The sequence below is a fragment of the Accipiter gentilis genome, chromosome 14, assembly GCF_929443795.1.
Source record: "Accipiter gentilis chromosome 14, bAccGen1.1, whole genome shotgun sequence".
Taxonomy (NCBI): Eukaryota; Metazoa; Chordata; class Aves; order Accipitriformes; family Accipitridae; genus Astur; species Astur gentilis.
Genome location: NC_064893.1, coordinates 26356895 through 26384881, shown reverse-complemented (window position 1 = coordinate 26384881; position 27987 = coordinate 26356895). Strand labels below are relative to the sequence as shown.

Genomic DNA, 27987 nt, shown 5'->3' with positions numbered 1-27987 from the left:
CCGAGCGCGAGCGCCAGCGCCGCCGAGTCCGGGCTCCGGCGGCACCGCGGGCGGCCGCCCCCGCTCCCCTCCTCCCTCTGCCCCCGCCTCAGGATGCCGGCCGGGGAGGCGGCTCAGGCACAGGTGAGGGAGGGCTGGGGGTCAACTTCCAGGGGCGCTCCGGCCCCCCCCCCCCCCCCCTCCTCCTCCTCCTCCTCTTCTTCCACCTCACAGGGGGCACCTGAGGGAGGCGCAGCCCCCTTCCCCTCGGGGCGGTCTCTGCCGTGAGGGGCTGGGGGTGTGACTGACCGCGGGGGGGGGGGGGGGGGGGGGCAGCTGCCTTCTGGGACGTTTTGAGGGGGTGAAGAGGGGTGCCCCCCCTCACACACTCCACCTCAGAGCAGGGTCGCCCATTCCCGTCCTGTCCCGGCGCCTGGGAGGCTGGCGAGGCGCACTGACCGCCCCTGGGGGAGAGGAGGAGGAGGAGGAGGAAGGGCAGGTGTGTGGGGGGACGCGGCTCCCGGGGGTCGGGGGGGGGGGGGAGGAGGAAGGAAGGGCCGGGGAGGGGGCCAGGTGTGTGGCACCCCCCCTCCCTCTCCCCCAGGTAACGAGCCCCTCCCGCCGCCCCCTCCCCGGGGGCCGGCCGGCCCGCAGCGCCCGCGGGCGGGCAGGGGAGCGAAAGGCAGCGGCGGGCGCGGAGGGGGAGAAACCCTTCTTCTTCCCTCCCTCCCACCCGTAAACTTCTCGCTGTCCCCAATTTCCTTCTCCTGCTCGGGATCGCCTCCCCCTCCCCTGCTCCCCCCCCCCCCCCCCCCCCCCCCAAGTAGGTGTCTCCAACTTCCATTGTATACCTGGGTATTTGCTTTTAAATACTCGAGGCGTCGAGCCTGGGTTTTGGGGGTGCTTTTCTGCCGGGTGGGGGTGGAGCGGGAAGAGACTATTTCTTTGTGACTCAAAGATGTTCCTGGAAGAAGGATTTGTAGTAAGTGGCTCATGGGGCGGGGGGGGGGGGGGGGGGGGGGCTTGTTAATGAAAAGTTTATTGATCCGTTTTGCCAGTTTTTGTTTCGTTTACCTTTGTCTTCTAAAGACTAAGCCCTTCCTGGTAATTTTTTTGGCATCGTGTTTCTCCTTTTTTTTTTTTTTTTTTTTTTTTTTTAAGGGGAATAGGAAGTTTAGAAAATAAATAAATAAGCCTCAACTGACTTCTTAGGCAACAAAAGACGTTGCCAAGCGAGGACAATAAAACTCTAGAATATCTAGAGATTGTATTTCGTTCCTGTTCCCTGATACCCACTGGACTTTCTGTTTCTGGGTGTGGGTTTTTTTTGTTTGTTTGTTTCCCACACAGAAAACCTGCAGCCAAAGTAAGGTCTGTATGTACTCTTAATGAGCCATCCCATAAAATGCGCTGTGTGACTCCCAGTAAGTATTTGAATTGAAGTGTAATAGTTTTGAAGTGGTGGTGAACAAAAATCTTTATGTTGGGTTATTGATCTGCTGATGAAAGGCGTTTGAATTTGAAAAGGGTTTAGTTTAGGGGTTTTGTGTGTTTAAAGGTTTTTTAAGGCAACAACATTTTTTTTTTTTTTTCCATTTCTGAAATGACCTTGAGAGCTTTAAAACTACATCAGTTTCTGCCAGTGGGTTTGAGGGGGAGGCAGTAGCAGAAGGATCTAGTGAAAATCGAAAATAGAAATAGGAACTGAAGTAGATGCAGTGAATATTTTCTTATACAAGTATGTGAAAAGGGAAGTTTTTTGTAAGAATGTGTGAAAAAGAAGAGAGGGAAATAACGCAGTTTCAGATGCAAGGAGAGAGAGGGAGCATATCATTCTTCACATTTTATTAGGCCCTGAAATGCAGAAGTGATATGATCTGGAAGACACAGAAATAAAACGCCTAACTACAAGTTGAATAGCAGGCATTGACTTGCTGACCAATGCTTACATGCTTGTTGGTTGGTGGGGGCTGGTTTTGTGTCTGCAAAGGTATCAGAGCACAGTGCTATGACAATGGCTTGCAAATGCTTTAACGCCATGTTTTATTGCTCTTAGGAGCTCTTATTAACTGTAGGTTTGGGAATACGACTAATACTTTAATTTGTGATGTCCACAGTAAGGTTTAAGCGTTTCCTTGGAGAATATAAAAGGACAGTTTCAAATAAGTAGGATAAACTGCATTCTTTGGCAGAGGGGGAGGGAAAGGGTGGAGGAGGGTGGTTTTTTTTTTTTCTTCCCCTTTACTAGTTCTGTAACTGAGTCAATATTTTAAGATCTGTAGCAGGAATGTGGCTTTGTGATCACTAATCTTCCTGTAACATATTTTTTTAATGAGAAATATTGTAATTCTGTGCAAAATATTTGGATTTTTATATCTCACAGCTCCTTCTTGAAATCAGTATGAGTTTTCAAGTTTTGTCTTTAAGTTTTTAGGATGATGAATATGAAAAACAAATAACTCTAGAAACATGGTTATTACAGTGATTATTGATTGGCTTGGCCTACAGCCAAGCAACTCTTCTGCATGCACCAGAGTTGCTGATTTAAATTCTATAGGTTCTTTTTCATATGTTAGCTTTTTTGAATCGTTAAATGGTATATATAGCTATTTAAGAACAGTAGATCAGTTTTTAGTTAAGGTTGTTCAATTATGTCTTCATCGCTTTGGAGTTGGTTGAATGACTTGACATGAGATTAAGCACAACAAAAGAAAAGGCAGGGGAACAACAGCTGCCTTCCAGTACCAGAGCACTAGTATTCTGAGCAGTTAAGCATTTTACCTTTTAGTACTGGTGTCAGGTTTAAATGTTAATATTTATATTCGTCTTTACAAGAACCTTAGGCATTCTGATCCTGGATATTCATGTTTTGGGGTTGTTTGTCTCTTGCATTTTTAAGAAAATTATCTTGAGATCTGATACTGAGGAATGAATTGATCTCATTAACTTTTAAGACAAAAGTAGCAAACAGTCACCACTAGTTTGTACTTGTTTAGTTACTGTGTGGTAAGAACTTTAAGGTGTGTCCTTAATGGCAACTGACGATTCTTGCTGCGAAGCCTTGTTTATTTTAGGTAGATGTTTTATACAGAATTTCCAGTGGGACAAATTACTACACTGACTGCACTTATTCTTTCTGAAGACTGGCAGTAAGCATAAGAGAATAATTTTGCCATGCTGCAATCAGTATATATTTTAAAATTGAAGCCATTAAGTTTTGCTGTGTATTTTAAGGCTTTTCCTACTTCCTTTGTTTAAACATTCTTAAACAATGCATATCATATATGAATTTAAAACATTCATATGGCACTATTGGGGCCGAATTTAAATTTAAAATGAATACCTACGTCCTTGTTGATCAAAATAGAAAAAACATTTCTTTAAATATGTGGATGTTTTCTGGTTTTGAATGTGGTAAGAAGGCTATATTTGTATCTTGTAAACAAAGTTTCATATTAAGTAGTCTTTAGAGAATGGCTTCCAGGCTTTGGATTAGAGGATTTTTTCTATTTTTTTTTGTTCTTCTTAATTTTAAGTGAATAATGTGTTTTGGTTTTGCTTTGTTTTGGTAGGGGTGGGGAGAGCAAGATTTAAGGTAGGGGCTAGAAAGAGGAAGATAATAAACTTTAACACCTTTTATCAGACTGTCTTACACAAAAGGTTACTTCATTTTGGTTTCTCCTTTCATGAGGTCACACTCAAAAAATTCCGTTTTGAGCACTTATTTCTGATCTTCAGAATCTATCTTCTTCTCCTTACTAGTATATTTTCATTTATAACTATGTTGATAGATTAATATCATATTTTATATGAACAAAGTGCTAAGTTATTACTGTGATCAGGGGGAAATAATTTTAAAAGGGAGCTGTGGGTTTCACTTGGACTTTCAAAACGGTGCTTATAATAAACTTGTAGTTAGAACAATCTGAGAGTTTGTAATTAAGAAGCTCTGGGGAAATATTAAGTAAATTTTAACTTCCCTTTGTTCTTTGGGACTTTTTGTTGTCCCAACTCTTTCTAACCTGAATCTTGATATGGAATTCATTGTCCTAGTAAAAGATTCCATACACTGTGTATGTAAATACACTCCCTCTTTCCTGTGTTATGAAATGCTGTAACTAGTGCTGGCATATGGAAAGAACAGTCCCCGTCGTCCGCCCCCCCCCCCCCCCCCCCCTTCCCTAAGGTAAAATGGGTTAAGCTTTCTTTTCTTTGCAAGAAGCTGAAAGAAGAGTTTGACCTTTGAACTCACCCTCACACTTCCACACTGCTTTCAGGATGATTAAATAACCAAGGATATTTGCCTGTGTCTTATGCTTATTTATCTCACTTAAAATGTTCTAATACTTAACTGTTGAGGTATTGTCTTTAAATATAGCAAGACAGTACATTTCAGTTACAGCAGGGCTGCCATTTGCCAGCTCAGCCCTCTTATTTTTGAGACTCTTGATTTAGAACATCAGCGTTCCAATCAGATACTCTTTCCACGTCTCATAACTACATTAATTTCAAACTGCTATTTACTTTTAATGGACTTTGGGTTGTTTCTGATGACCCTTGACTCCCTTTTTTTAAGGTGCCTTTAGTAACAGAAAAGTTTTTCTTTCTGGTGCATTAATACGATCAGGGGATTCTGCTGACTACTGTATGCATGCTTTTAGAGAGATGTGACTCATACCACAAGAGATTTGCAACTGAATACAAAAGTAAGGAAAAGGATATGACCAAGCTATGCAAGAGTCTCAATACGTGTTGTATTTTAGGATTAAAAAAACCCAAGCACACTTTTCCAGCCTAATCATACCTAGGTTTTTGTGCACCTCCAAACAGAAAGCTGCTTTGAAAATAATTTGCTTTTAGAAATCAAACTTTTTCAGTGAAATTCCCAGATAATCTTGTTTTGTTGCTGATGACAACTTGTTTATGCCAAACCTGGGTCTATGTCAGTGGGGGAAAAAAATTTTAAAACTTCTACTGTTGTAATCATATGACTTTGGTCTGACCATAGTTTGTAGTTTATCATAAATCTAGCTCTTTTGATTCTTCCTTGTTAATTTTTTTTAAGGGGGGCAGCAACTTCAGTGTTATGATAAGAACGGACATTCAAAGTAAAACAATGTATGTGTTGGGAAAAATGAGTTACAAATCAAAAATGTAGGTGACATACTTGTTTTGAAATACAACATCTTTGAGTTCATTGTAGAGGATGGAGTTGGTTATCAGACTGCCTTGAGAATTTCAAAAGAAAGTCTAAGAGGAAATGTGGTTAGAATATGCAGGAAAATCTATGTAGATCAGTGTGACTTAAAGATTTGAGCAGAAACCCATCCAAGTATAAGTGAATAATTGACTGGATAGTGATTTTCTTTGTGCTAAAGATTTTATGTAACTAAAAGTATCAAAGTCTGAGTTTGTTTATGCGCAATGGGTACACTTGCATTTTTTCAGTGTAATAAAGTGAGTGCAGTTTACCTCTGACATAAACTACATAAGGGAAATTAAAAGGCTCTTGTACTGTGCTTGCACTTTATCATGATGGTTGAGAACTGGTGAAATCCTTGGGGTTATGTCAGCCTTTCTTTCTTTTGGTACACAGGTAGGAAAAAGCAAATCAGATGTACTCCAAAGACTATGATGTTTAGTACATTGTCAGGAAAACAGATATAAAGGTAGTCCAGAGAAGTCACAATTTCTCTTTATCTTTAATGTTTGTTTCTAACCTTTTTTCTGATGCTAGTGAAATTTGTATATGAAACTGCCTGTTTGAAAGGTCAGTTTCTTGTGGATGCTAACTCTCCTTTCTAGGACAGTTTGGCACTGTGAAGTCCAGTATGTTGGACTACATCATCACATACATCCCTTCAGTCCACTAGTGTGAGATAATGTGATGCTAGGCAATTAAACAGGTTTAATCTCCTATCAGTTTATGTGGGTCTCTGGAAGATCTCCCACCTGCATGGAAGAAAGGAGGCAGCTATTTGAAGTGTCAGTTCCTAGCACTTTTCTATTTTGGTATCTTCAGATGCTAGTCCAGGGAATGACTTAAGTAGGAGTAAATGTCTTTCCCTCTAACTGTGTACCTTTTTCCTCTTTCAAGACTGATTTTTGCAAATACGTAATTGTGGATATGTTTGAAAGTGACAACTTCAAAGTACTCTGCAGAGGGGAGGGATAAGAAGTTGCTGCTTTTTCTTCCAAGGTACAGGGGTTTGAGCTGTGTTGGGTAAGAGTTAGATTCAGAGTTGAAATCAGGTGAGAGCACTAGGGAAGATTAATGACTTTAACAAAGTGAACTCTTTGGATGTGATTACTTCTCTCAAATTCAGGAATAGTAAAAGAATCTCTTCCTGTTGTTTCACCTGTGCTGCCCAAAGGGATGCAACTTGCCTATAATTGCTACAGAGGAACTCCTGGCTCTTGAGTTATAAGGAATTAAGTCTAATTTGGTAAACTCTGAATTTACCACTTCTTTGTAGTTGTGGGTGCTGGAGAGACCTAACATCCTTCTGCCAAGAAGTAAAAAAGTCAAATTTGCTTTTAAGGTCTCTGAAAATATCTTCTTTCAAATGAAAACCAAGACTAAACATATAAGGCAGTCTATGTAAGGTGAGACTGACTCAATAAAAATGTATCACTCACTCCACCAAGAGAGACTTTACCTGCTGTGGAGAGAACAATAAACTGTTTTGTAAGGTAAGGGGTCATTGCTAGTTTAAGTGCATGTAACTTCTTGATTTAATGAAGTTGCATCATCTTATAGCAGTGGTGAAATGTGTCCCAGACTTATTTAAAATAGGATCACTCTTGTGTCTTTCAGCATTTCTACAACAGGTATTGGCCACTTCATATTGCCTAAAGTATACTTTGGTTTTGTGGTTCCTGAAGAATTCTCTCCTAATCAGAGGGGGAAAAAAGAGAAAAAAATCTGGCTGTTAGAGCAGTCCTTCTGAACTTTAAAAGTCAATACTTATTTGTAGTACTTCCTCCTTTAATGCCAAGAATTAGTCTCTTTTATATTTGCTCTTGCTCAGTGGAGGAAAAACATGTGCAAAATGATGCAAGCTTATATGTTCTCTGCTTTAAAAGGAATAATTACATCTTTTGATAGAAGAGGCATTCAGCTCACTGAGGAGACACATTCAGCTCATCCATCCCTCTGCCAAAACAGTTAGACATATAGCCTTAAAGAAAAAGGGACTCCACAGGAAAAGGTTTTTCAGAGAAAGGATATCCTTTGTTTCTATTAGTATAGATGTCTGAAATGGGGGGAGGGAGTTTTCCTAATATTGTTCATTATTAACTACTAGTTATTTTCCACTGGTGATTAAAATCCTGTTTGCTAGACTTCAGGGGGAAAATGACTTGCATGTATGTCTGTTTTATCTGACTACAAAAGAGCTTTCAACACCAAATCTTTCTAAAGTGTTTGTGGAGAAATGCCTGAATAATAACATTCTTGCATTCTGGTGTATATGTCTCTGTTTCTTCAGTTCTGTTTTCATGAATTGTTCTAGTATCATTGCATTGGAAAGCTCTGTAGTGTTGTTAGAAGGGACTGTAACTGAGGAAAACGGAGTAGTGTCTCTCTTAAAGAGGATAAAAAGATAAGCCCTGAAAACCCCTCTAGGATAACTTTGAAAACTTCAAGTCTGAAGGATGAAGACTAACAAGGGGACTTAAGTTTGCAGATTTAGGGAGTGGAAATTCCAATTTGAGGTCATCTTTTATGTTCTCTTTTCAACCTGAACGTCTTCATTTTGATCTTTCCTGCAACTGAAACAAACAACTCTCTTCCTCCCCTTCCTCCCCCTAAATCTCCATTTCCTTTCAAAGCACTCATGTTAGTTCTTTATCAGACTGAACTGCTAACAGACTCTTTATTTAAAAACATTTTTGTACTTGAACACTTGGCATTGCCGAGAAACAATGTTAGGTGTACTCACGTGCTCCTCCATTAACAAAAGAATACACTGGGAAGTTGTGTTAAATTGATAGACTGTTAAAAGAACGGAATAGCTCTTCCCTTCCCTAGAAAGCAATAGAACACACAGTAATGAAGAGTAAGTTATTGGCTTCATGTGGTGTTATGAAGAAAAGCTGACTCTTGCCTTGTTCTGCAAAATAATGTTTTATCTGTGCTTTTATAGTTTTCCAGTGTTTTAAGCCATAGGCAGATGGACAGTTATACTCCTTCAGAAATAACGTCACAGTCTATGCAGCAAATAGTATGTCGTCTTCCCTAGGTTTAGGGACTATCCTTACCTCAAATTGAGATATTTCTATCTAATAAAGGAAAACACCTTATTGCGCGAGGTGTGACGTATGCATTTCTTCTTAAATGGAGAAAGGAAGTTATATGGTTACTATAAACACCCTAATACCTGTAGAGACAAACCTGAAATTTCATGCTGTGGATGTTTGGAAATCTGACTAATGTTTTGGAGCAATTGGTAAATTAGAACCTCACAATAACACTTTGCTTCACTTTCTGACTAAATATAGGAGCCTATGAAGGCCACAGCACACCAGTACTGCTCGTACAATTGAGCCATTGTCACTGATGGGTTCTGCAAACACTATACACACAGCCTAGGACACTATAGGTACTATCTCAAAAGTTTGGATCTCTTGAATATTGTTAGCAACTACTTAGGGATGGTATTTCTGCTTAATATCCTGTGTGTGTACTAGGTGTGGTGCAACTGGCTTAACTTTATGCAATGATACATAGGTATTAAAAAAAAAAAAGAAAGAAAAAATGCTCTAAATAAGCTAAGTTCAGCCTTGGCTCAGGCTTTTATTTAAGAATTTGAATTTGTATTTATTTATGCATGAGCTACTCTGCCTATGGTCAATATTATACCTGAATATAGATGTGCCCAGACAAAACAGATAATAATATCCATAATGTAGTTTTTATTTGTGGTCTCAGTGAAGAAAAACTGATGTTAACTGGTTCATTTTATTTATATATTAATTAGATAGAACTGGAACAACTATTCTGAAAAAGCAAAACTTTTAGATTGAAATAAAAAAGGTGTTTAAATAACTTGTGATTTCCAATAAACAATCAGCAGCATAAGATGTATTTCATTAGCAATGCCAAAGAGCAGCAACCTTTTCTGAGGTGTAAACATACGAGAAAGGAATGTTTCATGTAAAATGGCTCTTAATCTCCTGAAATTTCTTGAAACATGAGGAAAACTGAAGATTTTTTTTTTAAAGTGGAATTGAGAGTTACATGAACTTTTCTCAAGTCAAATAGACACAGTAAAAATTAAGGTGGTTAACCTGCAGCAGCTGGCTCTCTGGTGGGTTTTCGAGCATGGGCTTCTTGTTCTTTGCTGACACTGGGTTATGTAGGACTTGAAACCTTGTGGAAGGAACCTTAGTAGGCTAGTGAAAGAAGCTTTGGTCATCTGTTAAACAGTGATAGCTGCTACTGGCCTTGAATTTAAGGATCTTCTATGTCTGAGGAGGGATCTTCTATGTCTGAGGAGGGATCTTCTATGTCTGAGGAGGGATCTTCTATGTCTGAGGAGGGATCTTCTATGTCTGAGGAGGGATCTTCTATGTCTGAGGAGGGATCTTCTATGTCTGAGGAGGGATCTTCTATGTCTGAGGAGGGATCTTCTATGTCTGAGGAGGGATCTTCTATGTCTGAGGAGGGATCTTCTATGTCTGAGGAGGGATCTTCTATGTCTGAGGAGGGATCTTCTAGTATACGGAAGAGTAACTAAGTATATGATACTTAGTTGTAACTCTTCTAGTTTTCTCACTTCTGTTTTTTTAAGAAACTGTTGCAGCAACTTGGTTAACTTCTGTAATTGTTTCAGCTTGGTTTTTACAGTTTAACAGTAATTTTGCTAGCACAGAATTAGCAAGGTGTAGTTGTTTTTCCTGATACTAGTTATGCAACTTTTATTCCCAGTGATCTGTAGTGTTTAAAATGGGAAATTCAATGGTTAGACTTTGCTGTTCTCTGAAAGGTGTGTCTAGAGTGTCTGTTAAATATTCATGGAAATTTTGAAATGCAGGAAGTAGAAATGCAATAAAATTGCTACTGATGGGTCATTTCCCAAAGAAATCTTTGAGACTGTAATATGTAGTCTTTGGTTGTGTAATTTAATAAAAATAAATTAAACTTCTCTACAGGCACTTAATTAAAGTTTTCTCTGTTTTAATAATCCATTTATATGCAGCCGCTTTTTGGTGTGGTTCTTAGGTTGTGTGGCAAGTGCAATGAAAACAAGACATTCTCATCTGTCCAGTTAAATCTTTATTTATGTATGTTTTGTGGTGTTTATAACTATAATGGGTATCACTGAAAACCTGTTGAAATATTTGACTAAAGGCCATATAGCCAAATATGACTCAGTTGTGAACCAAAGTTTGCTAAATGCTCAGGCTCTGGACTGTTGGAAGAGTAAGGTACAATAAATGGCATCCTGCAGTTGAGAAGAATTTGTCACTTCTGGATAGTACCACTCCAGGAAACGTCCAGGTACACTGAGCAAGACGGGTTCCTCCTGACCTGCTCATTTTCCTCAAGGCAGTTGCAGCAACCACTGGAACATGTGGGCCCTGGACTCTGGTGTGAGATGCATGTTGACGTTTACAAATGAATAGAGAAGTCAGAAGTCAAGATTCCTTGACTCACTTTAATGTGAATAGGGATAATTCTTTATTTGCAATTTTGAGTTAATCTGTAGCAAATTTATTGCTTTTCAGCTATTGGAACGATGGATTTCCTGTTTTGTACTGTTTCTTTACTCAGTATCTCTGATACTGGTGTGTCGTGTCTGTTCTTTTGTCTTCTGAAAGTGAAAGACAGCAGAAGGAACCCCAGGTACTGTATTTTTCTGTTGAGCTAACATACAGACCTTCAGCCACAAATAGTTAGTGCTCTTCAAAACTGCAGGTTGTCCACTTTCCCAAGGAAGCAATAGTACAGAATTAAGGCACCTCTTGACAGTTTTGCTGCTGCCTACAGGGCAGGATTAATTACAGGAATGTAATTAATCAGCATTTTTGGTCCTCAAATCCAAGGCATAATATTAACTTCACTAGGAAGAAAGTTTTTCTTAATAATGGATAAAACCCTAGTTGTAGATATTTGATTTGTAGTTGTAGCATGTGTTAGCTCATCTAAACAGTGAGAGCATAAAACCATGCCTACTTGTAAAAGCCATATATCTAATCAGAGTGAAGTGTGTAATCACCAGACACACAAATAAGACTAGAGCTTTCTAGTTCACCTTCTGACTCTAGACGTATTCTCATTTTTTCTTCTCCATTTAAATATAATTCTGTCGAGTTCTATCTGCAGTTTTCTTCAGAAATGCTACCTGCAATTTTTTTTCAGTCTATAGGTACTATCTCCTGTATATGATGGTATATCCAAGAACAGTAATTGTCTGCACTGCAAATAGGCATTTCAGATTCCTAAAACAGGAATATCTTGCTCTGCTTTGCAATGCTGCCTAGAGGATGAGCTGTGGCCAGTTCTTCAAAAGTGTTCAGAACCTCCTATTAAAAACAGTGAAAGCTTGAAAAGCATTCAGCAGCTAACACAGGTTGGTGGAGGTGTGTAAAGTGCTTTGAAGAGCCATGGAAGAAGTCTCCAAAGGGCTTGTTCAAACCTATTGATAACCCCAAAAATTTGGATCCAGTCTCCTGTTAAACATTTCTCATAGTCTGTGTGTTAAAGTTAAATGCTGTGTATTTATGTGTGCAGCTGCGAGGACAGGTTTAGTTTTTTAGACAGCTGATATGAGATTGAAACAGACCTGTTTTCAAAGGGTTTACCAGAGAATGTTATTGATTGATTGAGGTAGATTTTTCACACATCAGTGATCAACCTAGGGCCTTCCCAGGATTTGATCTATGCCTGTCCCTTCAATTCTAATAAATCTTGAAGCATGTGGTTTTTACAAAATGTTCACATTATCCTAGGTTAGGTTTGAGTAGAATCATGTGTGGTGGTCCATGTTACAAGGATGTCTCTTCTACCCTCATCTCACCCCAGAATGCTGTGGAGGTTAGGGTATTGAGTGTGGATTTCTGCTGGTTTTCATCTGTTTTCTCTTTACGCTGACTTAATTTTTGTTGCTTTATTGTGTATATGTAGTAATGCCACAAAGTGGGGAGTGTAATAAAGCATAATTGACTTTTTCTGTATTTGTAGACACTAGCAAGGAAATAGTTGATGACAAATCTCAGCAATTCAGTACGTGGGACTTTAGGTACTGGCATTTGGCTTTGACTTCATATCCCAGAAATGCCTCTGGCCTTTTTGTGGGATGATTCTTATACCTGTTACTGCAGAGTTCTTTACCTGTGGCTCTGAAAGTGAATGCATTAAACTCTTAAGTTTGTTCAGTTTTTTATCTTGCTTGGATATTCCTTATAGGTGTCCAGGAGTCTTTCAAAGTTGATGTTCATTTTTGGTTTGCAAATAAATTATTTTCAGGCAGATAGTCACCACTTATGCACATGAGCTTTGCTATAACATGTTATCCTGTTGTGTCAAAAATACCTCTTAAAACTACAGTAGAAATAGAACAAAACGGCAAGTTGAAACATGAAGTGAAACATGCTAACCAGCACCCTTTGATATGTTTTTCCTTATGTTTTACAAAAGGGAAAGCTTTTTGAATACTTCAGCTTCAAACTTTTGTTATAGCTTCTTCACCTGCCTATAGGGGGTGAGTGAAAGCCAGAAAGTCAGAACTGAATGGTGAAGGTAGACAGGCAAAGGCAAAGGCTGTAATAGCAATTCAGAAGTGTTGCACTGTAGACTGACCTTGCCTATTACAAAATATTTTTGAGTCATTATGCAGAGAGGAAGTGTTAATCATGGCAGTGATAAAACTGAAAATGGGGATAAAGGATGTAGTTAGAAAAGATACTTTGACTGCAGAAAATCCAGGTTCTATTGCCATCAACCTGTCAGTCAGTGGTTTGTTAGTTCTTACACTCTACCCTACCCCCCCCCAAATCCCTCCATTCGCATTTAACTTGGCATATGATGAGTCTTTGGCCCAGGCCTGAAACAACTTGGGTTTAAAAAAAGCTAGAAACTTCTTGGCATTAGATCTGATCATTCTCTAGACCTGGATTAGAGGACTGGACAATGAAGTTACTAAGCTCTGGAGATACAGAAAAAAAGTGGAAGACAAGCAACTGGCAACAATAATTTTATTCTGTATTGGCATTCTGGGTTTTGGTTTTTTTTGTTTGGGTTGGTGTGTGGTTTTTTTTTTTTTACACAACTTCATTAGGCTCTAGGATCTTGTCATCTGCATGATGGTGGAAAAGGAGCTGCTGATTTTTCAAATTAAAACCAAAGAGTATTCTCAGGGCAAGGCTGTAGCGCAGGGAGTGGATAGTGTTTGAGATGTTGGATCTATGACTCCTAGCAATGTGTTGTCATGGTTCCTTTCCCAGGTGGTTATCTTGCCTGAGCTTTACTGTTCTGTGGTAGGTACAGGTATCCAATATAGTTGAAGGCATCATATCAAACCTTGGGTGTATAGATAGTTGCCTTTTCACTTCAGCTGGTTAAAGGTCCTGTCCCATTACCCTCCCGTGGCTGTTGGACATACTGGTTCTGCCAGCAGATGGCTTTACAGGAGCATTATCTGCAAACATGTTTGGGCCACTGATCTGTATAAACATTTCAAGTTCTGGTGGCTGATTTTGACTGAAATGTTTTAAGATTTAATGGCTTAAGACCACCTTTTTCTGTCCGACTAGCACTGCTGATCAGAAAAGGCTGGAGAAGGTAACCTCAGCTGCATAGATAATCACATCTTCACCTGCTACAACTACTTGTCATGGAAATCTCTGTAGCCTGAAGTATTACAGGGTTGTGCTTGAATTGTTACTGTTTCTTTGGCTGAAATGAAGCATCACATTTCTATTTTTTCCCAAATAAAAGCCAGGCAAAGGTGGAAGTTGAGATGAACTTTAAACCCCTACTTTGCCCATATTGTCTTTTGCTATAAGAGCTATAGAGCATGTTGTGTTTTGAGGCATATTAATTCAAGTAAAGTGAATCACTGGCCAGCTGTGTTTTATGAAATAATTTGTAAAAGTTTGAGTCAAATTTTGAATGAATTCTTTTCATTAGATACTCATGTATTTGGAAATGCACCTCATATCAAAATGATTCCTTTTCAATTTATATGGTCTTGTATTAGTTTGGTAGAGTTTTCCTTTATCCAAAAATTTCATCAAGTGGAATCCTGAGCTCCACAACACTTTAATTTGCCAGCCCAAAGAGTGGTGGCCACTAATTCCAGCTGGCAAACATTATAACGCTTACATACTTAGAGATTTAAATTGGAGTTGTGATTAGCTATGTTATAACCCTTTTTAATCTTGTGGAATCTTAAACCTTCCCTTTTGAGTATAATCAATAAAGCACATTTTTTTGTTGCATGCAATTTGAAATTAGAAGCATTTCCTTTTTAAATGTAATAGTTGGCCTCTTGGATGATTTAAATACTGGACTACTGTACAAGAAACAGTATCATTAGTTTATTTCAAACTTTGAGATGATCTAATTGTTACCATCCCAAAATTGTCACAGATTTTAAATCTGTGAATGATAGTAAAAGCTTTGAGTAGTGGTATTGGTGAATAGTTCTTAATACAAAGATTTGAACTGATGCTTACTGTGTACCAGAACTATGAAAACTAATTCCAAGCTGTCTAGTCTTGGGGGGGGGAGAAGTCTTTTGCTCAACAGCCTTTAGAGAACAAAGTTTTACTGTGCCTCTAAACACTGGTTTCAGAGGTTCGAGGAAAGGTTACTTTGGCTTGCTGGATTTACTTGTTATGAATTCAGTAGTGTATGTATTGAAATATGGTTTCAGCAGCTTTATGTAACTGGCTAAGAGTAGGTTTAGAATAGATAGTAGACAAAGTATTGCTTTTATATAGCAATCTTAATACAGAAGCACAGCTAATGGAATACAGGGATGTTCAAGACCATACTATTTCAACTGTGGTAGGTAGAAAAGTGACCAGAGTGCCTTCCAGCTGTCCCTCATTGACTATTTATTGAAAATACGCCTTCTGTGTTCAAAAGCATTCGATAGTTCTCTAGCCCTAATGTTTTCATTATTTGGGAGACAATACTTTTCTTTTGAAAAGTCTGACTGACTATTTTCTCTCTTCTCCAGGTGCTGGAACTCTTTGTGGCACTGAACTTGACCTTGAGTGTATTTTGCCCAATGCAATTATTAGAAATATTTGTACAAAAAAACTAAGTGCAACTGACTGTTTCTGCAGACTTGAAAAATCAGAAGAAATAGTTCAAAATCCCCTCATTCTGTCACTGAGAGAACCGATGGATACACTTGCAGTGATGTGTGAACACAGATAAAAACGAAAAAGAAATAATTTTTTGCTTGTAGAAAAAAATCTTTTTTTCTGGCAGAGGTTTTTTAGCTTAGCAGACTTGTAAGCACATGTTGGAGAACTTTACAAGTGTCCTTATTGTGATCAGTGAGCATCCCCAAAGAACTGAAACCTTACATTAAAACGTAATAGGGAACAGAACATAGGAAACATGCCAACTCAGCCTCTCTTGGCATACATGGATGGACCGGATGGAATAGCCAGTACCGTTGGTGCACAGATGGAGAATAATGATGCCTCAATGACAATAAAAGGAACAAACACAATTTCTTATAAAAGCTTGCAAGAGAAGTTTCTCATGCAAACTGAGGGATGCATGCCTCTGGACTGCATGTTTTGTGACGAGACTTTTAAACATCCTGAAGAACTTGGTAAGCATGTTTTAACTCAGCATAGGCCCACTCTTTGTGAACCGGCTGTCCTGCGTGTTGAAGCAGAGTATCTTAGTCCTCTAGATAAATGTAAAGTAAGAAAAAACTTGTCTTCACCAAACAATGAAAAGGACAGAGAAGAACTTAGTTGTGAAGTTTGTGGACAAACATTTGATGAGGCTTTTGATGTTGAGGCACACATGAAAAAGCATAAAGATTCTTTCACATATTGGTGTAATGTATGTGGAAGAAGATTTAAAGAGCCATGGTTCCTCAAAAATCACATGAGAACGCATACTGGAAAGCCTGGTTCTAGAAACAAGCACCAACAAGGTTCTGAGAGCCCCATAACAATCAATGAGGTGGTGCAGGAGCATGTAACTGAAAATGTAACGTCACCTTACAAAATTTGTATGGTTTGTGGTTTCCTATTTCTCAATAAAGAGACTCTAATTGAGCATAGTAAAGTGCACACCAAAGAATCAGTACCCAGTGGTGAAAGCCCCCAAGTGACTGGTGAACCTAATGCAGAAGAAACATCTCAAAGAGATGAATTTTTGCGATTCTTGAACTTAAGACCAAACTTGGTTCCAGAAAATGACAAATCACAAAAACCTGTGAAGTGGATAGCTGAACTAGATCCTTTCAACACATATCAAGCATGGCAGCTGGCTACCAAAGGTAAAGTTGCAGTTGGCCATGGCCAAATTAAAGAACAAGGGCAAGAAGGAAGTACAGACAATGATGATTCATGTTCTGAGAAAGAAGATCTTGGTGAAATCTGGAATGCAACTAAAGGTAGCCAGACTGAAACTACAGGGAAGTCAAAAGTAAATAAAAACAGCAGTTACACAGGGAATGGTAACTTATCCCAAGACAAACTGAAACATCCCGGTGGTGAAGTGCCTTCTATGGAGATGGATTCTAAATTGTCCCAGAACAAAGAGAAACCAACACACTGTTCAGAGTGTGGTAAAGCCTTCAGAACATACCACCAGCTAGTCCTTCATTCCAGAGTACATAAGAGAGACAGGCGAACTGATGGAGAGACTTCTGCTGCTTCGAGGACATGCTGTGCTGATATAATTGCAACTCTGGATGAAAATGGAGCAGGAGAACGAATAGAAGGAGGCTCTGAAGATGGATCTGAAGATGGGCTTCCAGAAACACTTACTTTAGGTGAGTAGTATTTTGAGCATGTAAGTTTGAAATGGCTATTACCGTATTGTTTATGAACTCTTTAGAGACAAAGAATCTATCTTGCCTTTCTCAGTTATCTTTTCAAAATTTGGCCAGAGATATGAAATGTTATGGTGGGAAAAAGGGAAAAGAGAAAAATGAGAGGGAAAGAAAGGTTCTGACACCACCATTTTGAGATCTTTGAAGTTGTGTTGAACCTTCTTGCAGTTATGATTTGGGTTACTGAAATAATTGAAGTACTTTTAATAAAAATCAGCCTAGCAAAAAATCCCTGTTTACTTACCCCTTCTTTCTCTCTCCCTCTCTCTCTCATACCTGCAATACCAAGGTTCTTAGTTTTACTGGATGTTTTTGAGTGTTGCATATCCCTTCTTGTCCAGCACATGTTTTTACAAATAGTATTTCTGAAGAAATTGTAGTCTCATTTTTTTTCCCCCTGCATCTTGTAAGAAAGGGCATAAAATGTCCAGTGGTTGATACCAGCAGTTGTTAACATTCTGAGAAATAAAGAATAATTCCAAAATTTTCTATCAAACTACAGGTTCTATGTTTCTTTTGGATGGTATGTAACTTGAAAGTCTAAATGTCAGAACCAGCAATTTTAAATTAGTTGCGTAAGGACATGCATGCAGGCTATTAATATGTGGACATCACATATGTAAGAGGTATATGTTTAACTCCTCTTCTTTGAAGGGTTGCTAATGATTTTCTTTGACAGAGTAGATGGGCTCAATTTCTGTGTTACCCAGGATTAACTCTGCATCTTACAGTGTCTTAGAAAAACAAGTAATACTGAATGATTCCTTAATTGAAAAAGATTGCATGTCTGGGGACAAAAAGGAATAGTAAAAAAGTCTTCTAGCTAATCTAGCACTCTTGTGTGTGACATGCTTTGAGTCTGCATTTAAAGAACAGATACTTGCATAATCTCAAGAAAAGACACAACGTACAGAATGTCCTGGCACACACAACTGACTTTTCCATTTCTGGTAATGTGCAGCCCTTTATTTTGCCTCCAGTAACAAAGGAATGGAATTATTACCTAATGTTAACTTGCTTGTTTTGTTTTTCAGTGTCTTATCCTAAACTACAACAGCTTTCATTGTGAGATGCTGAGTCATGCTTATTGAGACATTATCTGTTTGTTTAAAACAGCCATGGCTTGTCTTAGCCATAGTTTAACCATACTTAGCATTTCCTGTATAGAAGCTTTCCAACACGTAGGAACTTCAGAGAACTGTTTTAAGCTATCTGTTATGTATCTAATGTCTTGGTCAAGCAAAACATCTCCTTCCTTCTCTTCCCACTGTAGCTTTCTAGTCAGCTTTGACTTGGATGTTTTACTGAAGTTGTCTTGATGCTTTTTCAATTCAACCTGCCAGAGAAATCGCGTTGGTTTGAATGGTGTATTGTGTGTAAGCTTTTTCCCCTTTCCTGTTGGACATTATGCTGTACTTGCCGCCCTCCAGTGGTAACTACAGCTGCTTACACTTGAGTGGAACCAGTTTTTAACCCGTGAATTTGTTCCTTGAATGCGTTTAACAGAGCTAGCAACCCCTGTTACTTTCCTACTCCCGTATTTGTCAAAGCTTAAGCATTAACGCTTCTAGTGAACAAAGATTACTCATTAAATCTAAGGATGTTGTCATACAGGCATGGCATTCCATTGATTAGCACGTAAATAATAATAATAATGAAAATCCATCTTTCTCCTTGGCTACCTTCCTGCGTTTTGCCGTGGTGCGCAGAGCAGGTTTACAGTCTGAATCATCATGTTCACACTTACTAATTCAAGCGCTCCCTTTAATAAAAGAAAACAGTTTATAATCTGTGTGAATTTTTGAGATGGGATATTTTACATCAAGTTCCTGTAGGTCAGTAAAGAGTTTTTTTTCTTTGAGACCTAGTTTTGCATCTTGTTTGTTCTTTGGGGCTTCTTCATTGCAGTCACTAACCGCAGTGTTACTTGACACAGAAACCTTTTTAACTTTTTCACTCTTTGATGGCTAAGTGTGCAGCAGTACAGAACAAAAGATGCTCATAGACTGTAGGAGTTGACAACAGTTCATCATTCTGTGCTTTTCCTTAAAAAACATAATTAAGATAGTTACTTATAATTTTAAACGAGACTCCAAATTTGCATTTGCTCTTTGTAATATAGGTATATTTTCTCCCAAAGATAAAAATGAAGATGGTTTGGAAAGAGCAAAAGTTAAAAACCTTGGAGCCTCCAGAGAATGCAGCTATTGTGGAAAGTATTTTCGTTCAAATTATTACCTCAATATTCATCTCAGAACTCATACAGGTAAATGGGCTTCATCTTTGCGGGAGGGGAAGGAAGTTGTCTGAATCCAGTTGGATGGAATGTTTGGCTTTGCTTAAGAAAAACAGAAGTTGCCTTCAAAATCATTGATATTAAGAACAAAGTTTTCTCTAATGCTAAAAAAAATAAATAATTCCAATTGAAATTTCTTAGAAGGAATTCTTTATATAAGTGCACTTTTTTTTTAATAGGGCTAATTCCATTAAGTGCTGTCAAGAACACAATATATTTTAAAACTTTAATTCTTTCTGCTTTTAGCAGTCTAGCAAAAAGTTTTGGTGGGTTTGGCTGTTTTTTTAAAATTTTATTTTATCTTAAAAAAACCCTATTTCCCAAGTACTAAGTCGATAGTCTGCCAGTTGTTGCTACCTGGGAAAAAGCTATGTCTGTTTTTCAGTTCAACTTTTTGTTTTCCATAGCCAGGCAAACTCTTCCTACTTCTGTTAATGTATGTCCCTGTTTCTTTTGAAACGGCTCTATTTATAGATGAACTGTAACATTTGTGTTGTTGAATAGCATACTTGTGGTATGATCAAGGGCTACAAATTGTTGGAGTTGACCCATAGTTATACTTCTTGCTTATCTCTGCCAAACATATTGTCAGCTACCATCTCCTTACATAGCCAGTGTGTGGAAAATATCTTCACTGTAGCCAGAAGATGTCACTGTAGTTAGTAAAAGCAGCAAGATGTTTAAATGATTTAGATGAGTTTGGGAATTAGGACTATGTGGAAGGGGAAAGAAAAATCTATTTTACTGTTTTGCAGTCTACGTTATTCCCTTGTCTTTAATTGTATTCAGGACTTCAAATCAAGTTGTATCAAACTTATTTACTGATGAAACTGTGTTTCAGGTGAAAAACCATACAAATGTGAATTCTGTGACTACGCAGCAGCACAGAAAACTTCACTGAGGTATCACTTAGAGAGGCATCACAAGGACAAGCAAGCTGATAGTGCAGCAGACGTGAAAAGTGACAGCAAAGTTTCATTACAGAGTCAGGAGACGGAGCTCTTGCTGGCTGCTGATGGTGCTCAAGAAACCAAAAATTCGAAGAGGCTTTTTGATTGTGCCAAAGATGCTGAGGGCTTCCGACCTACCAAGCAGCAAAAGGAAGTTCTGTCCCTGAACAATGCAATAGGCAGCACAGTCCTTTTAAAAATGAAAAATAATTCTAGGGAGTTGAACAAAGGTTCTGTTTGTAACAACTCAAATCAAATACATGAGAATGTGTCCGCTCCTTACCTGGAAAAACTAAAGGTTGAGAAGGAAACGAGGGAAGCTCAGCCCAGTGTTCCTCATAAAAGAGAGAGGCAGGCTTCTGTGACATCAGAAGGTGATGATGTCCAGTATGTTTGTGCTTTAAAGGATGGAAAAAATGTGAATGATGTGCGGGACTGCACTGAAAACTACAAACACAAACCTAGGGTGGACTGTCAAGAAAAGCCCTTGAACTTATCTATTGGGACTTCACAAGAATGTTCAGTGGTTTCAACTAGAGGCCTGCTAGCACCCAGTACCTGTCCATTTTGTACTTACAGAACATTTTATCCAGAAGTCCTAATGATGCACCAGAGGCTGATGCACAAATACAATCCTGACACCGTTAACAAAAATGGCTGTAGAAACAAGGCTCTAGCTAAAGCCAGACGCACTGGATGCCCTCCAGCTCTGCTTGGTAAAGATGTGCTTCCTCTGTCTTTTAATTCTAATAAAAGTAAGGCTTCCCCATCTACACAGCAAAAACTGTTGCAAGCGGGGAAAGCTAAACAATGTCACCCTCCACAGAACAAAGTCCCTCTCTTTTCAGTGACTGACTCAAGCAGCACAGCCCCGAGTAACCTCAAGTTTCATAAACAGCAAAGTAATATTGGAACTCAGGCAAATAACTATAGACAACCTCAGCAAGAAATGCACTCCAGTTCCAGTATCTCTCCCGTATTGGACAGAGTAAAAAGATCTGAATCTAAAGTAAAAGCTCTAAGTGTCCCAGTGTCTCAATCTGGTCTAGTAAGCAGCAGTATGAACGGCCCTCTCGACTCTCACCTAAATGAATCTGCCTGGTCTTGTCATCGAGGAAGAGACTATCCTTGTAGTAAATCTGTGAGCAATGTAAATCTAGACTATGGTGAAACGTCTTCTAAACGAATGAAACCTAATCTGTTAGCTGTTGAGCATATTGACTCTCCAATGGCTAGTTACAGAAGATACGAAATGAGCAGATTTCGTGTTGCAAACAGATATGCAAATCTGCTACCTCAGGAATGTTCTCGCACCAAACCTGCATCCTCTGTTTTGCCAACCAAACAAGGGCTTCTGAATTCAGATGATGTTGATCCTCCTAATGTATTGACTGTTCTCAAACCTTATGAGCCGTATAGCTCTGGATCACTTTACAGTTCTTGTGGATCTAGCAATGGCCAAGTAACCAGCTCTACAGTAGAAGGTACTGTATCTCCTTCCTAGTTAAATGTCTTACACCATTACAAAGGAAGGTGAATGAAATAAGTGTGTACCTACCTTGAAACAGAGAAAATAAAGTTGTACTTCACCAAGTCCAGTCAATGCTTGGATTTTAAATTTAAAATCCAGGTTCAGCAAACTCCTGGCTTGGGGAATTAGGCATGAAAGGTCTGAATTTTAAAGAGGGATTTAAAGTTCCTCAAGTTCCGCCCCCCCCCCTGCCATGGGTCTCTGATAGCAAACATGTATTGTTTGCTCATCAGGGTACTCCAGACATGCTAACTAATCCAGGATATGGAATGAGCCTTTCTGCTTAATATGCAAGAAGTCTTGGACTATCTGGAATATTAATAAAACCTCTTACCAAAAAAAAAAAAAGCTATCACGGACAATTGTTCCCTTCAGTTGCAGAAAAGGATGAATTACAAATCATAAAACTATGATTTAAATCTTATACCTCTGTTCATTGGGTTTTTATAATGTTTAGTTTTTATTAGGAACAGAATACTTTGGTAAATCAAAACAACGTATTTCTGCTCTTCTAATTATGGTGTCTTATTGCACTAAGTAGCAACACTTTGTGGAAAATTCTGGGCCTAGCAGAGATAAATGTTTTGTCATGTATTTGGAAAACATTAGTACTTTTATGAAATACATGCTTTTTGTGTTTTATTCTTAGTCAACATTTTCAAAACTTAGCAGGAGGCCAAGATTAAAAGGTGCTAGGTGATATTCAAGCAGTTGTCTGACTATTTGTAGAAGATGGTATTTATGACTTTGAGCTGAGGTCAGTATAGACTTAGCTATAAATATAGGACTTTGAATTTTGAAATGAAGATCCTGTTATAAAAATGAATAGCGTGTGTGTGCTGTGTAGTCCTAAAGTCTCTGCTAAGTTCTTAAACTCTGTGAATACTCCTATTCTCTGGAAGCAGTAAGATTATTCTTCTGAAGTAGTCTGGGTTCATAAGCAGAGGTGTGTTACCTTAGGTCAGAGTGAACTGCAAAATACTAAACCTGCATTTAGTTATGTGGCAAAAAATTTATTCGCTAACTCTGTTCTGGTTTTTGCTTGCTTGCTTTAAGGTTGTGGGCTTCATAAATATTCAGGCTTGCTAGTGGGTTATGGAAGGATGAAGGAAAGTGTTACAGTTCTGTTTTCAGTCTGGGTAGGGAGTGGGTAAAGGAAAAGCCAGCATCACAGTTGACTCACTGAAGTGGTTGTGAAATGGAGTTAATTCCTAGTTTCACGAAGAGTGTTGTCTGTGTCCATGAACTGTACCATGAATTGCTATGAAGAATGTAAAATGGGCACTAGGTTATGCATAGAATGCAGAGGGATGGGCAGCAGGACAAAAGTTGTTGCTGTCTTTTGATTCCTAGTGATTTAAGAGAATGAAATACAGGTGGGTTTTTTTTCTGAGCACAAAAGTCATTCATGCAGTTGTGGAATTTACAGCATTTTGCAAGACTTTTTTTTTTCTACAGCAACTGTTGATGGCAGCTAAGAACTTAATGTGTGATCTCAACATTTGGTGTCCTTAAGGACTAAATGATGTTAATTTGCACTGACTGAAGACTTGTGAGTCATGACATTGCTATCTGTTGAACAGATAGAACATTCAGGATTTTGAGGGAATGCTCTTGATGTTTTATAAAACTCTATTAATTTTCATGAAAACAGGAAGGGCAAAGTTAAAAAGTCTTGCAGCTTCAGCGAGTTAGATGGGTAGTCTGTACCCCAAGGACTAGATGGTGGGCAGTCTCTCGCTCCTTGGGATCCAGCATTAGTGTACGCTGGGGATAAGGAAATTCTCTTATTTTGCCAGTAGTCTTAGTGAGGTTAGCCTATTGAAGTAGCAGTTGATGCAATACTATTCTTAAACAATAACTTCATTGGAATCCACCTTGTTCTTCTGAAAGCTCCACCTGTCTGCCAGAAAAATCTCTGTGGTAGGCTTTTCTTCCTCTTTGGTACGAGCCTGGAGACAGTGGCCTGTAGTCAAGAACTTTCTACTGGTTTTTGTTATTTAGAGCTCTCAAAATTATGGCTGCAACTAATTTGACAGTATTGTTGTCATGGAAATAAAGATTTCATTGTTTGTTACACAGTGCTGTCTCAGGGCAACAAAAGCAACTTTTAATGGCTGTTACCTACATTGGAAAGACTTGTGAAACAAGACCCCCTCTATGGGTTTTCTTAGCAACTTCAATAAAAGCCCTGTGCAATATGTAGGTTTTTAAGGCTAACTCCCTAGTTTTCCAACCATTCTGCCTAGAAGTACCCAGCCCAAACTTTGATACTTGTTTGAGAGGGTGTAGGGTAGCAGACAGGCAAACTTCTCAGTATTTGAATTGTAATGTGGGTGGAGCCAGTGAAGATAAACATTTCTGCAAATTCTGTTCTTTTTGTTAAAAAGCTGAAGTACAACTGTTTGTCTAAGAGTTGCAACTCCTCAGAGATGTATTTTGTAAGATATCATATGCAAAGTACTGCAGGTGTAGACCTGCAGGTTTCTGTAGTCTTTTATAATATCACCAGAGTTCAATAAAAACATGATGTCAAAACCTTTTTTTAAGGGCCTGTGTGCCTTGTGGCAGCGTTATTTACGTCCTCTATGAACATGTTATGTCGCATGTTAAATGCTGGATCAAGTTGTCATGAGAATATGTTCCACTTGGCAAACTTGATTAAAGCATGATGCCTTCCGTTATTGCTTGTAAGCTCTGCCATTCTGTGTTGCCCTGAAGAGACAGAAACATTCTGAAACCACTCAGTTTGTGTTATTTTCAAATTAGTTGCCTTTGCAATGGCAACATGCTATCAAGGATAACCTGTTGGCTGATTGATCTGGCAGAGGCTGCAAATTAAAGACAATTGCTCATGACACACTCCAATGGCTTTGTACATTCTGTTGAAATATTAATTTAGCTTTGCCATTTTAATTTAATTAAAGCTTGCTAGGTTTTTTCAATGCTGCATTTAAAGCTTTCATGGAATATGGATGGCAGTTGGGCTTTTTGTATCCTGTGGGAGTAATGATTCTTGACTTTTTTCCTTAATTTTATGAAGTGTTTTTGACTGCTTGCTTAAGCTAATAAGACTTAATATGGAACAGGCATTGATTTTTACATATATAAATCTGAATTAATGGTCTTGGATAAACATAAAATTACCTGTATACTAGACTGAAAATTGCTTAACAAAGGTCTTCAAGTAAATGCATATTAACACTCTTTGGAGTGTCACAATTGCCATATAATCTATGAGGGCAATAATGTAGTATACCTGTTTTTCCTCTCAAATACTCATATTCAAAATTTCAATTTTCAAACAAATACAGAAACTGGGTATGTAGGCATCACGATATAGAATGTACTGCAGCACTTAAACCTTCTTAAAGTGAAGCCTGCTGTGTGATGAGTTAAGAGAGGAAATTTCTTTCTTGCAAATGAAATGATCAAAATCTGGAGAGATGGACATCACGTGTATACAGCTTAGAACAAAGTTGTTAATACTTTTAGTTCTCCTTGTACTTTTTCTGGATACTGAATTTCATATAATCTTTTAATAGGACTAGGAATATCTATTTTCTTGGGCCCTGCTTGTGAGATGATTTGTGGTAGCATCTGTGGTATGCTGGGATTCTGGATGCTGACGTAGACCTGCTCATAATTGAATGTTTGACCAATTAGATTAGCAGGAAATAATTCTAACTCCTCTAATTTTTGTCAGGAAAGAGATCGGTGTCATACCAACACTTATCTAGCAGCGTGCTGCAAAAGCGAAGTTATGAAAGCTTCATTGGTAATGCACACTTTCGACCAAGTGACAAGAAGACTTAATCATTTACTTCAAGAAACGGTAAACAAGCCTTTTGAACTAATTGTTACTTAAACGTTGCATTATGTACTTGTAGCATCAAAGGTTGCTGCATAGCGTGATGAGAGGTTATGAAAGTCTGAACCAGAACAGCTGAAAATACAAACTCCCCCTCTCTTACAAAGTCAGCCAAATACTGGTGTAGCAGCATTAGTTATTTTGAATAGTGGTAATGGCTTGCATAAAAAGTACATAGGTGCTGCTTTTCTAAAAGAGATGGAAGGGCTAACAATAGCTAAATATTAGTTACAATACCAGTGGGAAGTGTTCAACAAACGGGCTTTCCCCCTAAGTCAGTACTTGGTGGTGGGGGAACATTGTGTGGAGAACTAGAAATGAGAGGAAGTGCCTCTTATCACAGTTCATGAATCCTATGAGAGGTTATGTTGGTTAGTCCTTCCTGAAAATGTGTAGATGTTACTCATTTTACAACTTCTGAAGATTGCCTCAAACAAGATGACTTTTCTTGGTGGATTATTTCATGGGGAAGTAAGGGTTTCCTGATAACTCCTTGACAGTTTATCTTTGTGTACTGGAGAGGTTATTCCAAATAGTTTTTCCTTTGTTTGACTGAGGGGTGGGTGTAGCCTCTTAGAGGAACAGGTCAAGTGAAAAGAATTAGCCTGGTGTTCTGAATTCCCGTGCTTCATCTCTTCAGTTCTGTAGCTGTGTCTCAGAACTTAACAACCCCATTGTGTTTGCAACATTCTTAGCTGCTAAGGAGATAAGTACTCTATAAGACTATAAATAAATATATCTGTATGCTTTTTTCAAACCCAGAGCTACAGATAATTTTCCTCATTCAAATTTAAGGAGACTGTCTTGAATGGTATAGCACCTGGACCAGCACATACTATTTTATGGAAAGATTTGACATATCTGGGGAGCAGAGCTATCTGACGTCTAGTTGTCAGCTTTTAAAATACTTCACTTTATTTCTTGATATTCTTCTAGTCTTACTGCTTTTATTGTCCCCCTACTAGACATAATTTTGTCTAGTTCTTTTTAAAGCTAACTCAATTTCCTGCCTGTATTTCCACTTGGGGCTCGAGTATCTTCAAAAGTAGACTTGATTGCCACCTTTTATTTGGCAAATACAAGACACAGACCTTGTATGACAATATCAATTTCTAAATACAAGGGTGTGGAAGAAATTCCCTTTATATTTTGAAGATACTCCTCACAGCAAAATGTGTTGTACTATTTTATAGTTGTATACCACAAAACTATATCTTCTTCTTCTTCTTCTCCCCCCCCCCCCCATCCCCCCCCAGGTCTAAGGACACAAGCGCATGTTCTATGGAGTTATACCTGCAGTTCATCCCTTGAAGAAAAATGAATGGTGAAAGCTACTGAACTAAGCTGTGATTGTACTGTTTATAGAAACACTACAGTTTTATAATACTGGTTCTGTTAACATTTTTTACCAAATAGCCATAAAAAATAGTCTAAACAATTGGTTTATGAAGGTGTGTGGAGAATGTATATCTTGACATTGACTTTTGAGTATTTTTCATTAGAATTAATTGACCAAATATTAGGTAGGAATTATATTTTTACATACTTGAGCGCTGCTGAAGAGTTTCTCTTTGAAAGAATATATAAACATTGCACCTCAGGTAAACTGTAAATACTGAAGTTGAAATCCTGTTGGCTTATTGCTCCTTTTTCATAAAGGTGAAAGTTTCTCATCTGTCTTTTTTTTTTTCTGTTGAACTATGTTAGTTTTTTAAAACAAGTTCCAAATAAACTGTCTGAAACTGTCCAGTTTATAAATGTTGTGAACATCAAAGCAACGGTGCTGACATTATGCTGATCTGCCTTGTATGTGTTAAGACCACAATGTGTTGGAGGGATCTGTTTCCCTGGGGTTGTTTCCAGCATATTTTTAAATGCAAGGATGAGGCAATACTTGACATTTGGATTTCAGTGTGGCATTCCTGAAATACGGTTGGATTCTTCTCTTGGCATTGGTTGCTGTTCTTCAGAGAAGCCTCTTAAACATCTCTACCAACATACAAACTTTTACAGCAGAAAATACCTAGGACTTGCATGAGAAACAATACTAATCTAAATGTTTCAAATGTTTAGTTTTGTACTAAACTCAATACAGTTACATTTAGAGGAAAACTACTTTGCACCTTTGTTCAAACTGTAAAGTCACAGACAGACTTGCAATATGAATATGGGATCTACAGACTTCAAAAGGGATGTGGCTATGGTGTAGCCTGCTTGACTGTGCTTGGAAGCTTCTTGATGTCGAGTTTTAGCATCTACTGGGTGTTTAAAATAAGTGAGAAATAACCTGTAAATGGGAGAATATCTCCTTTTATTTTTTT

General features: G+C 38.5%; 1 protein-coding gene across 3 annotated transcripts; it reads left to right on the top strand.

Annotated features, from left to right (window-relative positions):
• Positions 1-6: 6 nt before the first annotated feature.
• Positions 7-27987, top strand: ZNF217 (zinc finger protein 217). Of its 3 annotated transcripts, none has more exons than XM_049816281.1 (6): positions 7-123; positions 15171-16958; positions 19159-19284; positions 20156-21748; positions 25502-25630; positions 26923-27987. In XM_049816281.1, exons 2-5 carry the CDS (start codon positions 15560-15562, stop codon positions 25609-25611), a joined length of 3228 nt encoding a protein of 1075 aa, XP_049672238.1. In that variant the 5' UTR covers positions 7-123; positions 15171-15559; the 3' UTR covers positions 25612-25630; positions 26923-27987. The 3 variants fall into 3 exon arrangements, with proteins under 3 accessions (XP_049672238.1, XP_049672236.1, XP_049672237.1); XM_049816279.1 differs by having other exon boundaries at positions 19141-19284; XM_049816280.1 differs by lacking the exon at positions 7-123 and adding an exon at positions 1189-1403 and having other exon boundaries at positions 19141-19284.